The following is a 15,561-nucleotide window of genomic DNA, read 5'->3' as shown; positions in this document are numbered from 1 at the left end:
TGGATGGCGGTACTGAAGCACCTCAGGGGACTTTGCTTTCACTAGCTGTTCACTGTTCACCTTGTATGCATCTGATTTCTGCTACAACTCAGAGACATGCCATATGCAGAAGTTCTCAGACACCACTGCAATTGTGGGATGTACAAGAGATTGGCAGGCAGAGGAGTACAGATGCCTAGTGGACAACTCTGGGGAATTGTGCAGGCTCAAACATGTCCAGTTGAACACCACTAAGACCAAGGAGATGGTGGGGGACTTCAGAAGCTCCCTGCTGTCAATCTTGATAGAGAGGGTAAATGTGGAGGTGGTCACGACATAAAAATACCTGGGGTTACACCTGGAAAATAAACTGGGCCTGAGGCAGTTCTATGGGGGGCAACAGGGGCCAGTGACCCTGTTATACGAAGTCTGGACCCCTCTGTGGCCCCCCACCGAACAAAGATTATACAGTAAAATTTTGATATTATGCTGATGCAAACGGCAGACTTAATGCATGTGGCTTGAGATTCTAGTCTGATCCTTTAGTGCATTGCAACACTAAAGGGCCAGTTTTGTAGATATATGGTGAAAAAGATGATTGCGAAGTTCCCATCCACCAGGAAGCAACTTGCTTCCTCTTCTTCTTCTTGTCAGCTAGCAGTGCCAATAGCAGCTGCAATCCCAGTGAGTACTGCCTCTTGCGAACAGAGTTTTTCTATGTTAAAGCTTGCGAAAACATACTTCAGATCCCCCATGAACAAGAGATTAAGCAGCCTGGGTGTACTGAGCATTGAGGCTAGGAGGGCAAAGGCATTGAGTCTTAAGTCATTTGTTGACCAGTTTGCAAGAAATCACCAAAACCACAGAGTAAAGTTACTGTAATAATAGGGCAGCCAATGTATTTATATAATTGTGGACTGAGAAACTGAACCAAGGCTACTCCTAACAGCTATTTTCATTATCAATTCATCAGCTGATGAATCAATACAGTCTGAAATATTTTATATATATTTTTTTTATATTTGTGTCTCAAATGTGATATTTTGAACCATTCACTTTGCTCACAATGGTTAATCACTAGTTTTATGAATATAAAAATAAATCAAATATGATAATGAATCTTTGTCTTTTTTGCCCCTGGTTGAATGTGTCCCTCTGACAAAACCCCTGGCCCCTGTCAGACCCCCTCAGTAAAATTGGTCTTGAACCACCACTGAACTAGACTGGTCAGGAAACACAGATGCCCTCTACAGGAAAGGGCAGAGCCAGCTCTACTTCCTGAGAAGATTGAGGACCTGCACTGTGTACATTAAGCTCCTTGCCATGTCTGTCATGGCCAGTGTCCTCTTTTATACTGTTGTGTGTTGAGGTGGCAGAGTTAAAACGAGCGACGCTGGGCGTCATGACAGGCTGATTAGGAAAACTGGCTTTGTGGTCGGCCCTGAATTGAACATATAGACAATGGCTGCAGAGCAAAGGACTCTGACTGAAATGCTGACCATAATGGACAACAACTGTCATCCACTGCACAGCATATTCTCAAAACAGAGGAGCATGTTTAATGGAAGACCTCTCTCTGTGTCATGCTCTACAGCCAGACTAAGGAGGTCCTTTGTTCGCAGGGCCATCCAACTTTTTAACATTACACAGAAGAGGATGTGTGAAATTGATTTAACGCAATGAGTCTACCTCTCTTTACCCCCATTCCCTCATCACAATGTGATGTGTGTTAGGGACTGTTTGGAATTAACTTACAGGCTACATTAGCCCATTGCAACTTCCCCAAACCTTTGCCCTAAATTCTTATTATTTTTTTAATATATTCCATTATTACTTTATAAATTTAATTTGGGTCATTTATGTATCATGTGTGGCTGATTGTTGGTTGTCTATCTGTTGTTATTGTTGTTGTTGATATAAGGGTTGTGTAGGTCCTTTTTGTACATTTCTGTGTAAGCTACTGGATCCCTTAAATTTCCGACAGGATCTATCTATATATCTATCTAATCTTGTTTTTGCTGACATCTGGTGGTTTAAGTTCCCACCATGCTGTACTCTGTATTCTTCAGGGAGAGTCAAAACATGTTGATATCACTGCTCTGTGTTACTAAAGGTGCAACTACAACGCTAATTTTGAATTTGTTTAGGTAGACAATCTTTCATCCAGACTTCACTCTGTAATCTGATCATCCAGTGTATCTCTGGGAAAAGAACAAAAACCAAAAACCAGGAATCCTCCACTCGAATGGCTGACTCACTCACAGCTAATACCGAAGTTGTTGTGGATCTCACCATCTTGAACAATAGTTCAACAAAAATGAGCTATGTTTCCCTTATTCCAAGTCTGTAATCACAGATGTACATGTAAACTTTCTTTTAGCTTTCAAGAATGCTGTTGCAGAGAGGAATTACAATGTCTGAGACATGATTACAGCTGTTCCAATACACCTAGAGTTTAGAGTTTATGAATGGCTGCATGAGGTGAGGTGATGCTTTGTTGATTGTGTTTAGCCTTAATTGTCACCTCTAGTGCAAGGAGATAATTTCCTCCCAGTGTCCAGAAATGCAGGAGAGAGTAAGAGAAGGCTATATATGGATGACAATGTTGTATTTTTCTGAAAGAAATTGGATGGCATAACTCTGGGTGGCCGAGGCCTATGGTGAACAATTCATGAGTGCATATGTCATTTAGATTGAAAAATAGATTGCTGAAGGGAGAACTTTGTGAGGACTGTGCTTTGAATTGTGATGTTGATTTTTGTTGATGTTTTTTGAATTTTATTTCTTTAGTTTGGTGCCAACCCATAGAGTTTCTTCTTCTAACCCTAACCCTAACCCTAACCCGTTTAACTTTTTTTTCCTTTTCATTGTCACTGTATTTTCTCATCCTGTTTTCTTTTTTGGTACTTTGATTTAGAACTCTATCACTGGGTAAACAAACCACAGATGTTTCACACTGAAATGCAGCTTCAATGACAAGGTCCTAATCGGGGGGGGTGGGGGGCTTGTTTTACATCCCAGTGGGGACTTCAATCTGAATACACACTGGCCCATGGGGATATGTGTTCCTGTGGAGACATAATATTCGTTCCCCACTGACAGCGGCTGTTTTGTGAGGCTTGAAACTTGAAATGTTAAGGTTAGGCATTGAGAACTGATGGTTAGGGTGCATCTTACAGGTTAAATCATTCATTCATTCATCTTCAACCGCTTGTCTGTTTCTGGGTCATGGGGGCTGCAGAAGCCAATCCCAATTCACACTGGGTGAGGGTCAGGTACACCCTGGACAGGTCGCCAGTCCATCACAGGGTCAACACACAGAGACAGACAGAGACCAACAACCACTCCCACTCACAATCAGACCTACGGACAATTTAACCTAAACATGATGTCTTGGTGGGAGGAAACCAGAGTAACTAGAGGAAACCCACGCAGGCAAGGGGAGAACATGCAAAGTCAGTGCAACAGCACAACAGTGCTAAAAATTATGCCATATGCACTGCCCCTAGGTTAAATCATACAGTACATAAATTACTGGTCCCCAGGGTATTAGTAAAACAAGTTTGTGTGTGTAAGAAAATATGTGTGTTTGCATTGTGCTGATCAAAATGCACACTTCATGTAAACAACTTAAGCAAAACTCATCGGGCAACTGACCCAGTTTTCTCTCTGCTTTTCACCTTGCTCTCTCTCTTCTACATGTCTCCTATCCCTGTAACTTCCTCTTTGTTTTACTTCATCTCTTCTTCTGCACCCTGCTGTGTCTCAGCAGTAACAGGTGTTAGGTAAGGCAGGAGGCCTGCAGCTCTAAATATTCTCATCAGTCCCACAGTCCGGCGTAGCAGCTGAACTCAGCATCAGTCCACAGCCTGCTTGATCAGTGCTGTTCCTCCCGGTCATTTTCATTCTTGACAACAATTCACATTCGTTTTTCTGCTGACAAAATACTCCCAAAGTCTGACATGTGAACTTGGGTTTGTGAATCTAAACAAAAAATCTAAAGATCCGTAACCTCACAGTTGGCTGTGTTTAGGTTTTAATTGATTGCACTTGCTAGGCAGAAACATCAATTTAAGTTAAAAAGTATTCAAATAAAGAAAAAAAAAATCATAATATAACTTTAAATAATGATTTAGGATATACCCAAAATATACCTACAATCAACTGGTCTGCCCATAACATAAATACCACCCCCAAAAAAATTATGAAACTGAAAAAAAAAAAGTTAAAAAAAGATTAAATATCATTTACAAGACTTGTTTTTTTTTTTTGTTGTAGTTTTTTTTTTATGCACTTCTTAGTGACATCGGAAAGAAAATACCGTTAGGGTCAGCTTAAAACTTGGATATTGTGCTATATTGGCAGCAGTGATTTGAAAAGAAAATAAATTATGCATTCTTAATTCAGTAATTATTTTAAAGCTGTACGCAGTTTCTCAGAAACATGAAAACCTTTCTTCCCTGGGGAAAGAAGTTGCATTTAGAGCTCTGTGGATGCTGCCATCCAGCAAAAAAACCACAAGCTACAGCTCCATTTCAGGAGGATGCTTGATAATTAAAACAAATGTCTTTTGCATTCACTGAAGCTTACATAGATAAAGCTAGCCAGACTGAGTACTTTGTTGCTGTCACATCAATTTAGTGCTCAGCTGGACAGATAATTCTGCAAATGAGTGAACAACAGAGGAGGAAGGATATCAATAAGCTTATTTGACAGAAATCATGCACATTCTTTCGGTTTCGATCCAAGTTCATCTTTACACTCTTAACTTTCTAATGTGCTGCTGACATAACAAACCATCTTAAAGAATTATTAAGAATACAGTACAACACAGACAGATGGACAGAACTACCAACCACAGAAAGACTTAGTTTGACTAGCTTCAACAGCATGCATACCTGCGTACGTTTGTGTGTGTGTACGTGGGCCTGTCTCCTTGTCATGCTTATGTCTCTACTTCCTCCAGAGGTCCTACCTTCATCCCTCCCACACTTTTCCCCTCTCTGTCTCTCTCTCTCACTCTGTAGTTCTCTCCCCCTTCTCTAGCAGTAGTCCTGGATTAGTTCCATTGCCTGGTGATCTAGCGTTGGCCTACTTTTCTTAGAAAAGTGTGGTTTTTACTCTGCATTTATTTGGGTTAGTCTGAGCTTGTGTGTGTATGAGTGTGTGTGTTATCCAGATGTTGTCTGTAAACACATTTACTGATGAGAAAATTATACCATCAAATATTTCTCAGTGTTTTCCATTGAAAAGTATACCAACATTTTTGGCTGTCATTGGTTCTTGGACACTTACTCATTTATAAATATTTATTTAATTAATTAAAATGTATATAGAGATTTATATAATGATCTCCAACAGTTAGCAATAATACAAAAATGACTCATGAGGTGTGTATTTTGGTGTCTGTGTACATTTTACATTTAACTGTGCTGAATGAGCAACGCACCTTGAACTCTCTTTCTGTGGCACACACATGCAGACACACAAAGCGCAGCATGAACCTTACCCTTTTGCCTTGACATTCTCTCTCCGTGTCTCTATTTTCTCTCTGTACTGCTCTCCTGATTTTGCTGTCTCAATCTCTGTACAACAAAGACACAACAGCTAACTGATAACCTCACTCTGCCCCTGTCTCCTCCCTCCTCTCTGCCTTATAGCCAAACCAGTTCTCTCGAACGCCATTCCTTGCTAAATGCTATGATGAGGTGGTTTTCTCTGACTATGTGCTCCCTTTTTGGACAGAAACTAAATGGTCCACATCCCAGGTGTGGCTGATTTCATTGATACAGCACTGATGCTACAAAGTATGTGCACCAAAAGATGCCATGTAAACTGTATGAAATTGTTTTACTCTTGTTCTATCAAATCAGCACACACTCTTTCCCTTGTTTGTGACTGTCCAAGGAGGATAACTGACTCCAAAGAATTGTCAGTGCATGCGGAATTGGAGGAATTCCACTTAATGATCTTACTCATGTTGACAAGGTGAGATCTTTGAAAAGGCTCAATTAATTCTGTCTGACCTACAGATTTTTAAGGTTAAAGGGCCGTGTAAAAATCCAGCGTGAGGAAAAAACTTCTGTGGCAGACATGTGTCACGCTAAGTGTCTTGCTAAGTGCCGCTATCGTTTGCGGCTTACGCTACTACATCGCAGAATTAACTGCTGGTTTCAGCAACTTTCTAAAAGCATTTCAGTTTTCTGTTGTTTTTTTTTTTTCAGTTGACTTTATGGTGGTCGAAGACAAATACCACTGCGACAGGGACAAGCACAGGTTGCAGACAAGGACGGATGTGTCCTGTAGCTGCTAACCCCCCTAAAATATTTGTATTAGTATACATTTCAGTGGAATTTTCATGTCATCTCATTGTCTAAGTTCTATTTTAATCATTTTATTATCTATGTTGAGCTACATCACCTAATGTAATTAGGGTTAGGGTTCAGTTAAAAATAATAAAAAATACAGCACAGTTGAATAAAATAAAATGCTTGAGTTTCTTCAGCAAAACATCTGCTCCGGGGCATGTTTAGACTCAGACAATGTAAATACTCGCCTAAAAACTCCACTGATGTGTCTAAAGCCATTTATCAGCTGCTTTCCTTATGCGCCTACACAGTTTACCAGAAGGTCTGCAAACTATAAAATAAAAAAAAAAAAAAACAAACACTTTGTATCTATAAATCCGATAATCCAAAAATCCCATCATATTTGTGAATTCTGTAAATATAGGTTGGCTTAAGACCAAATGCAGCAATATAATTCTAGGATGTGAAGAGTAGAGAGGAGGATTTCTTGAAATAAGCTTTAATGAGGAAAGATCAGTGACAAAACAAACAACAAATGCATGACAGTGGAAAATCTGATCCTCAAGACATGACAGTATCACTGTACTGGAGGTGCAGGGAATTTCAAAAAGCAGAGGTTTGGATGAAGCTGGGTTTGGTAGTTAATCACTAAAGAAGCGTTACTTTTTCCTTTTTTTTTTTTTTTTTTTTTTTTTTTTTTTTTTATAAAATCTCTTACATTGAAGAAACACACTTTTTGTTCTATTTTAACAGCCCACAAAGTCTTGCAATGCATTTAGAGTGACTAAATTAAAATCACTTATTTTTATTTTAACTGCAGAAAAAAAACTATCACCGCACAAGGATTTAGATTGCATATATGTTGAGTTGATTATGTTTTGGTACTGATTAGTGTGTCCACACCAAATGCAGCAGTCCTGTTTGACCTAAAGAGAAAGGAAGGGCTGAATGAATCAGTGCACCATGCACAGCTCTACCAAGAAGTAATGACACAAATCACAGTGTTAGGCATACTTTGCATTAAATGATGTGAAGTGTCAATAAATCTTTGCTTTCTTATGAAACCCTAACCCAACAGGAAATCCTGTTGCACACACTGCTGTGCCTTCAGCTCACTATGGGTAACAGAGACTGTGTGTGTTACTCTCTTGATAATGTGTACTTGAAACATCAATGAAATACTGTGCCAATGACTTCAGACCAGGTTTTTGTTGCTCAATTGTTTCCCGCTGCCTCAGCATAGCCATGTGCCAACAATCTGCCTGAACAATCCTAATTTTAAGACCAAAATGTCCTTGGATGATGTGATGGGAGCAGATGTGTTTGTTATTTAAAAAATGTGGACAATGGCCAGGGAACTGAGAACTGCATCAGTACAAAACTAGTGAAGTAATTTAGCTTGTGCTTTGCACAACTTTGCATCACTTTGTGCTGGGTGTAATACAGTGCCCTTTATTTAGGATTTTGTGACCTTTGAGTTGTCAGGATTAATGATATTCAGTAGTTAACTTCCAACAAATTATGTTGATAAGGAAAGTATAAAGTACCTAAATCTTTATTTTTTATCTTTATTTCTAATAGAAATAAATAAAATAAAACTTTATATTTTATATCCCATATATTCAGATAAGATACAATAACAAATACAGTGTGCATTTACAAAGTCATTAACACCAACTATGCAATTCAACACAACATTGTGTCATTAAAATTGTGGAATTAAAATGGAGTGCATACTTTTGAATAGCATTTCCAATATTGTGCCCACCTCCACTGATAAAAGTAGGGACACATGGCTTGCTGTTGAATTATGGGCCAAAGCATGTTATCACTCAACAATAAAAGCATTTCAGCGTCAGCAACTGGAATGGATATTAGCCCATCATGGATAACTAGCAATTATATTTTATTTCTAAATTTCTGAAGGATGTGTTTGATATAAATCTTGCCAAGCAAAGAGGCTCCTCTTTTGATTGCATGTCTTTTATCACTATTGAGTTTGTGTAGATTAGATTTCTAATCTAGATGATGTTTGCAATCTTTCTTTTTCGTTAAATATAAATAGCACTGCAGACTTCTCTCTATATATCGGCTATTTTGCCTTAGGAATCAATGTTTTATTGATATTGTTCATTCAGGACACAGTATAGTGGTTGTATATTATTAGGATGTAGAGGCCGGGATGGCCTATGTACAAGCAGAGGAAAAAAAGACAAAAATGCTAAATCTATCCACTTATGTATTATTGGCCTAACCAACAATGATTTGCTAGATACAAATAATTCTGTAATATTTGTAAAACTGTACTCTGTGCTAAAGGAATTTGATGGCATGTTTGTGATTTCCTCACAAACTGTTGAATTGTGGGTCACACACAATGTGTTCCCACAAGCATCAAAAAGGTGTCACTCAACTTGTGAAATTTCAGGTCTGAGCCGCCTGAAACACTGCAAACGTCTCATGTGCAGTAGCGGAAATATGGTGAGCCGCTAACACGAGGCCCAGAGGGTACATGACACAAACCATAAGAATTTCAGCAGCTCAGCTTGCTGTACCCTCTGACCTGACTCCATAATGGCTCTCAGTCTGGTTCAAAGAAGCAAACTAGAAGTATGATGAAATCCAGCAGCACCTTCAAACAGGTCATTGTTTTTTTAATTTAAAAGCAAGAAGGCCACAGCCCAGGCCAAGGTCAGATTCCCTCAGTGTGCTGGGGCTTCCTCCCACAGTCCATAGACATGTACATTTAGGTTAATTGGTGGCTCTAAATTGCCTGTAGGTATAAACGGTTGGTTGTCTACCGTATGTCAACCATAGATGTCGACTGGAAACTATCTTGAGTTAATCCTGCCCTCACCCAATTTCGCCCAGGGTTAGGTACAGCACCTCATGACCCATGGCAGATATTGTGGTATAGGAAATAAATGGATGTCTGCTAACATTCACTGACATGCAGCATTATCACTATGGTTCTGTTCAGCTATATCATCCAATGCCAGTAAATTTTACCACAGCTTTATGACAAGAGTTTGGGACAAGGATCAATCTTGCATCACAAAATCTAATTAGTCATACCTGGAGGATACACAAAATGCTTGACTTACTAAAAATGCCAAAGAGCAGAATCAATTGACTGTGCACTATTCTTATAGTACACAGGAAACTGATCAGAGGGTGATCCCATGACAATTTAAACAAGCAAGACATTACATCAGAAGCAGCCAATAGAGCAATTCCTGTGCAAGAAATTTTGTTTTCCAATGAGATTTGGTTAAATAAAAATGACAAACAGACAATTCTTGAAGGGATATTTAAAGTCCTGAAATCAATCTTTTGACTTCAACTTATTCATCCGTGCAGGCCTGAGTGATGGCTGTAAAAAGTTTTACTTTTTTATTGATTCAGAACAGTGACTGAAATTTAAACTGCTGTAATGGGGACTAAGTTGAAATATAGCCTCTATTTCTGAAAACATACTTCGTTCAGGTAAGGTTTGATCAAAATACTGTAAAACTAAATGGACAATAAGGAAATAGGGATAAAATTGTCTGTCTCTTATACTGTATAACACTCTTGTACTGAAGATAAAGGCACAGAGAAGCCAGTGATTTTACTCAGGGAGAAGCTTTTTTAGTTTCAAAAAGTAATATCTTTACACTGTTGACATCAGTCATCCAAGTGAGTAGGAAGATGAAGAATTTCTGCTGCTGACGCACAGCTGGGGCTGGTAGGAAGACGCTACAGATGCCAGGTCAGCCTTTCTTCTGTATATGATATTGCATTATTCCCAACACACGGGGTCTAAGAGCAGCTAGAGGGTTGGGTGGTGAGAAAAAGATCTATCTTGCCTCTGCTGTGCTCCTTTTTGTGAACAAAGGTGGTCAGCTCCTCTTGCCTTCAGCCCACTGTGCATGTGGGTAGTCTGATAGGTTCATATCAACAAGACTTACACCCGTCAGCCAGAAGCTGAGAGGAAGAGAAGCTGTTAGATCAACCAGCAGACCACTGCCCTCGTGGAGCTCAGGCAGAGACTGTAGAGGAGCCAGATTATTGGAGTCAGCCCTTGCATGGATGGGGCGAAATGTTTTATATGAAAACACAAGTTACACCGCAATAAACAAAAACAAGGAAAAACAAGCAATCACTGCTGATGCTCAGCTGCAGTCAAAGGGAGCTTAATAAGTCTGGTCATAGTTTTGCCAGCAGTGACGAACACCAGGAAGACCACAAAGGCACAAAAGAAAGCTTGCCAGTGGTCTCAATTCAATACTATGCTGCCTGTCTTGAGTAATGTCTACACCATTCACAGAAGAGAGAATGAGCCTGCACCTCCCAGCTTAGTCACTTGATCTAAATGACATTGGGAATGGGTTCACTGCAAGAGCTCAAAGCACTTTGGGCCAGAAGCTGTGGTAAGCAGCCAATACACCACTCTTCACCATGATCTTTTCAATTTGAGGGCTTGCAAGCGAGGGACAAAACAGCTGAAGCACAACCGGTATGTTTGGGTTGCTGTCTAATAATGTGTCCGCCAAATAACTCCAGAGCTAATTGACACAAGCAAGTGGAAGCAGCACAGCCACCAAGCTGGCAAAACAGCGGATTTCATGAACACATGAAAATGTACTTTGGAAATGAACTTGGTGAATGATCTAATGGATGTGTTTTGTTGTATCTTGAGGCTTGCGATAATTGAGGTTAAGCATAACATAATCCTAAACAAAGCCGTCTTGTGTGCTTGTTGTGGATCCAAACCAAAAGCAACACATAAAATAATACAGGTGAGATATCACAAGATTATCTCTGCAAAAATATTATCTAGTACAACGCATCAGATGCAACAAATTAGGGAAGTGAGTCAGAGTTGAGATTTGGGATTTGAATGAACACTTATTTGCAATAACAAATAGAACATAACACTTAGTAATAACTAACTGAATAATGACATTCAGAACCATGATGGTCTAAACACACATAAAGAAATGATATTTCTCAAGTAGAAAAGAAGTCTTGAATCATGGACTACTACTATTTTGCTGCAACCTTGGCCTAGCAAAAGAGGCAACAACTAGAGAGAACATCCTAATGGTGATGCCAAATGTTTGTCTCCACATAAAACCCACCGCTCATTTTAGTCCACAGTCTACTCTGTTTGCCCACATGAAAAAAATAATAATGGAAAAAAAAAAAAAAATAAAAAAATATATATATATATATGTGTGTGTGTGATTCCTCAAGGACTGAGAAAGCTTTATATTGTTTTCAAGGAAAAATCCACTGTTATCCATAACCGCACTGCAAACCACAAACACAACTTGGTGCAGTCCCAGCTCACCCCTCCAGCATTCAAGCAGGACACTATGAAGAAGCTTCCTAAAGTTTGCCAGCTTTGTAGATGTGCTTTTTGCTTTGCTGCAACAATATTATAGTCCTACAAGTCACCAAGTAGGAATGCTGCCAATTCACAAGTGACTTATATTTTTCTGCACATTTTCTTTTTGGATCTACATAAAAATAAACATTTAAATGATCCACAAGGTAAGATCGGCCATAACATTATGACCACTTGCTGAATAATGCGCTGCCAAAACAGCTCTGATCTATTGAGTCATGGATTTAACTAGACATCTGAAGGTGGGCAGTGTTACAAAGCATCAAAACGTTAAGACCAGTCTTTTAAGTCCAGGAAGTTGCCGGATTCTGGATTGTATTGAAATAAAGATTTTGGAGACTTTTGGGCTTAATGCATTATTGTGCTGAAGAGGCCACTGCACTTAGGGAGTATCATTTCTATGATGGAGTCCAGTTTGTCTGAACAATGCTAAAGTAGGCATTACGTGTATCAAAGTAACATCCACATGAATGGTTGGATCTAAACTTACCCAACAGAAGAATGTTCAAACTATCGCACTTAAGCAAGCACATCTTCTCTAGATAAATAACCACATGCCCCAGCTGCTCAGAAAAGAAAACTAGGCCAGGCCACCTTCCATTGCTCTGTGTCATTCACGTTGAAGCCTTTTCAGAAATTAGAGCAAGAGTAGCTCTAATTTCTGAAAAGGTCCTGATCACTGCAGAATGGGAACCTCCACAATAGCTGTTGTTTTAGAGATGCTCTGACCTTGTCCTAAAATAAAGCGCTAAAATAAAAATAAAATTGACTTTGCATTCATTCCCATTTTGAGTGTTGAGTGTGTTTGAGTTTACAACCTTCAACAACTGAACTCAACTTGAGAAGCACCAGTTGTATTACATGTAATACTGAACCCAGTTTTTGTTTGGTTCATACCTTGTCTTTGTCTTAATGTCTTGCAAAATAATAAATTGTTAAAAAGGAAAGAAGATCAAACTGTAAATGAAAGAAGACTTTCTGACCTCATTTTTAAGTTGCCTGGTAATGGTTGTCCATCATAAACTGATACGATATCAAAATCTTCCTCCAGCGCCAGCGTGATGAAGGTGAGCTGGATTCGGTTTCTCTCTCCTGTAATTATCAGCCATGTACAGTTGGCATAGTTGGGATAGCCGTGGGGGAAACCAGGCGACTCTATAGTGCCGTTCAGGCCTTGGACTACACCACCACAGGATTCAGCTGGAAGAGACAGATGAGACACAAACAGATTAAAACACTAAGAATTCAAATTTACACTGTACATTACATTCTAGAGTTTATTTAAACAAAGATCATGTTAGTAAACTTAAATTTTAAAGATAGACCCACTCTTCTTGTAGCATGATAACTTTTCAAAATTAATCAAATTCTTTATAGGGTTCATGGTGAGAAAATAAAAGAGACTTGCATAATTCTGTAACTTTCCTTTTTTAAGTAAAGTATCTAAATGTGTTCGAAATAATGTAACGAATTATGCATATGAAATAAAACTGTGAGAAGAGCTTATACTTGTTATGTGCCAAGTCAGGCATCACTAGAGTAAAAGCCCCTGTCCTTGCAGGAACTCCAACATAATGCAACACATGCTCCACATCTTCCCCTGACTCGATAGCATATGCCATGTGAAGCTGTCATGCAAAGTGCCAGAGTACGAGCACATAATGTATATATTTAGACCTCATAGCACAAATTCTTTAATCCTGACAGCGTTAGTGCCATCTACTGATCTCTGACCAAAAATAACCTCCAATGACATATAAGCTCAGAACCATTTGAATGTGCACTACGTCTTAAAGTGTGGCATTTTAAATATTAAACATTAAAACAGGCTGACATGAGACTGAAGACAACCTTTAAATTATCCACATATCACAGAGACAGGCATAGTAAAGCATACACTATTGGCAAATGCATTGCTATAGGGCAGTGTACAAATTCCTTCCTAAATCTGCTCTGTGGTAAAGTATAATTATTAAAAGGCAACCAAAACCACAATATTAAATTGTTTTAAAGTTAAAGGACCCTCGCGGTAACATAATGTGGACGTCTCAGCTGAAAACTACCATGAAGGGGGAAATAATCCATTCAAAGAGTAAGTGCTCATATATTCTTCCTGCTTTTGGAGAAGTATTTTCAGTGAATGACAGTCCCACTGAGTATCAGTCACTGCTGAGTACTTGCATATACACAAACAAATGTATTTGCACAAATATATACACAGAAGAAAAGACTCCATAAAACTAGTTATGTGTTGAAGAATTTATGAATTGCTTTTAAATTATATTTATTCATTTAAGTTCAGCTGGAGAAAAAAAGAAGTAAACGAATTTTTAAGCAGTTTTTAAAGCTGGGAAAAGCTGAGTTAATGTGTAGCAAATCTGGTAAATGCTATACATGTAATGGCAGCATACTAGAACAGGGTTAACATTTTCAGAAGAAGATCAAAATAGAATAATGTTTTAAATTTAATTTACATTTAAAAATATGGCATCCATATTTTTTAGATGATAAAAACATTTTATGGAGGAAAAAATGCAACTTTAAGATAGATAAACTTGATTGCCATTGTACATTATACAACTAAATTCTTTGTGGTACATCAAAACATATAGATAAAAAAATATGATTGAAAAAGGAAACAATCAATGGAAACAGCTGTGTCAATAAAGTGGAGAATATGAGGTTTGTCAGTAATTCAGATTCCAAAGTTTGTTCTCAATTAAAGTGAAACACCACTAGAAAAAAATGAAAAACAACGGAGGTAAAGAATCCTCCAAAATGTTTGCAACTACAGTGTGAGTTTTCATTCTATTGTCTTATTCAAGCATTTACAGGCTCTACTTCACTTCTTTTTCCTCTCCTTCATCTTTCATTTTCAGTGTGTGTGTGTCCAACATAAAAGCCTCCAGTAATTGTTTCTAAGGTTGTGACGGTTATTGATTTATTAACCTTACATCATCGAGAACACACACACACTCTTTTTCACACATAGATATTCAATAAACAACTAGACTAGTTCCCAGTGTTGTCAGCCAGCTGCTAATAAACTATGTGTGTGTTTGTTTCTCTGTGTTTCTTTGTGATTTTCTGTCAAAAAGAGATCAGAATTTGATCATTGTGCACATACCAGATGTTCCTGTTTGAAGTAATGCAAGGCACGAAAACACATGTAAATACCTCTACACAAACCCAAATGGGCAAGCTGGCAGTAACAGAGATGCACAATGTACAATATGTGTTCTTGCACACATGTACAAAAACTCAAAACCATCTGGAGTGTCCAGATTAATTTCAAATTGTTCTCCACTGTCTTTCCAATCCAATTCACCTCTCCCCCTCAGCCATCTTTGTGTTTGTCTCTCATTCTTTCTCCAATTGTCTCTCTCTTCCTGTCTCTGGTCTCTTCTGCTGCCAGATCCCCCTCTGCCTGCATTTGAGCAGATGGGATAAGTAGAATTCAGCAGATATTTGCATCATACCGGATGTCTGATTGCAGCACCAAACTTGGGGCATTTCAGTAAAAAGTACTTTGTGTAGCCTCTTTGTTGATGTACTTCTTCATGCTAAGATTATGTTGCTCTTGGCTGGAGACACTGTCTAGCAACTTGAAAACATATGGTCTGTACATATGAGCAAAGTAAATGACAGGAGGAAGAAGAGGCCACAGGGTCTGTGCCTGAGGTTCTGTGAGGCAGCATTTTGACTTAGCTGGTGGGCCTCTTTTCTCAGATAATCCTGAACGTGGCTGCATTGAAAGGCCAAATGTCACTCCACTACTCATTAACCTACCCTGGATACCCGTGTCTGTCTGAATCAAATTCAAAATTGACATCTGGGTCTGTACCCGTCTACTAGAATACAGCCTCCCGCTCGACAACTCCG

The 15,561-nt window shown here is 38.8% G+C and overlaps 1 protein-coding gene across 1 annotated transcript in view; it reads right to left on the bottom strand.

Annotated features, from left to right (window-relative positions):
- The window catches only part of LOC115040707 (CUB and sushi domain-containing protein 1-like), a 299,299-nt gene extending 286,617 nt beyond the window's left edge, over nucleotides 1–12,682 (bottom strand). The window contains exon 1 of the mRNA XM_029497673.1: nucleotides 12,663–12,682. Within this exon, the coding sequence (XP_029353533.1) occupies nucleotides 12,663–12,667 (5 nt within the window). The 5' untranslated portion in view covers nucleotides 12,668–12,682. The remainder of the gene's footprint in view (nucleotides 1–12,662) is intronic.
- Between the last annotated feature and the right edge of the window lie 2,879 nt (nucleotides 12,683–15,561).

Source organism: Echeneis naucrates, chromosome 3 (assembly GCF_900963305.1).
Source record: "Echeneis naucrates chromosome 3, fEcheNa1.1, whole genome shotgun sequence".
NCBI lineage: Eukaryota > Metazoa > Chordata > Actinopteri > Carangiformes > Echeneidae > Echeneis > Echeneis naucrates.
Note: the sequence above shows the minus strand (reverse complement) of the source record. Positions and strands in the feature narration are given on the sequence as shown.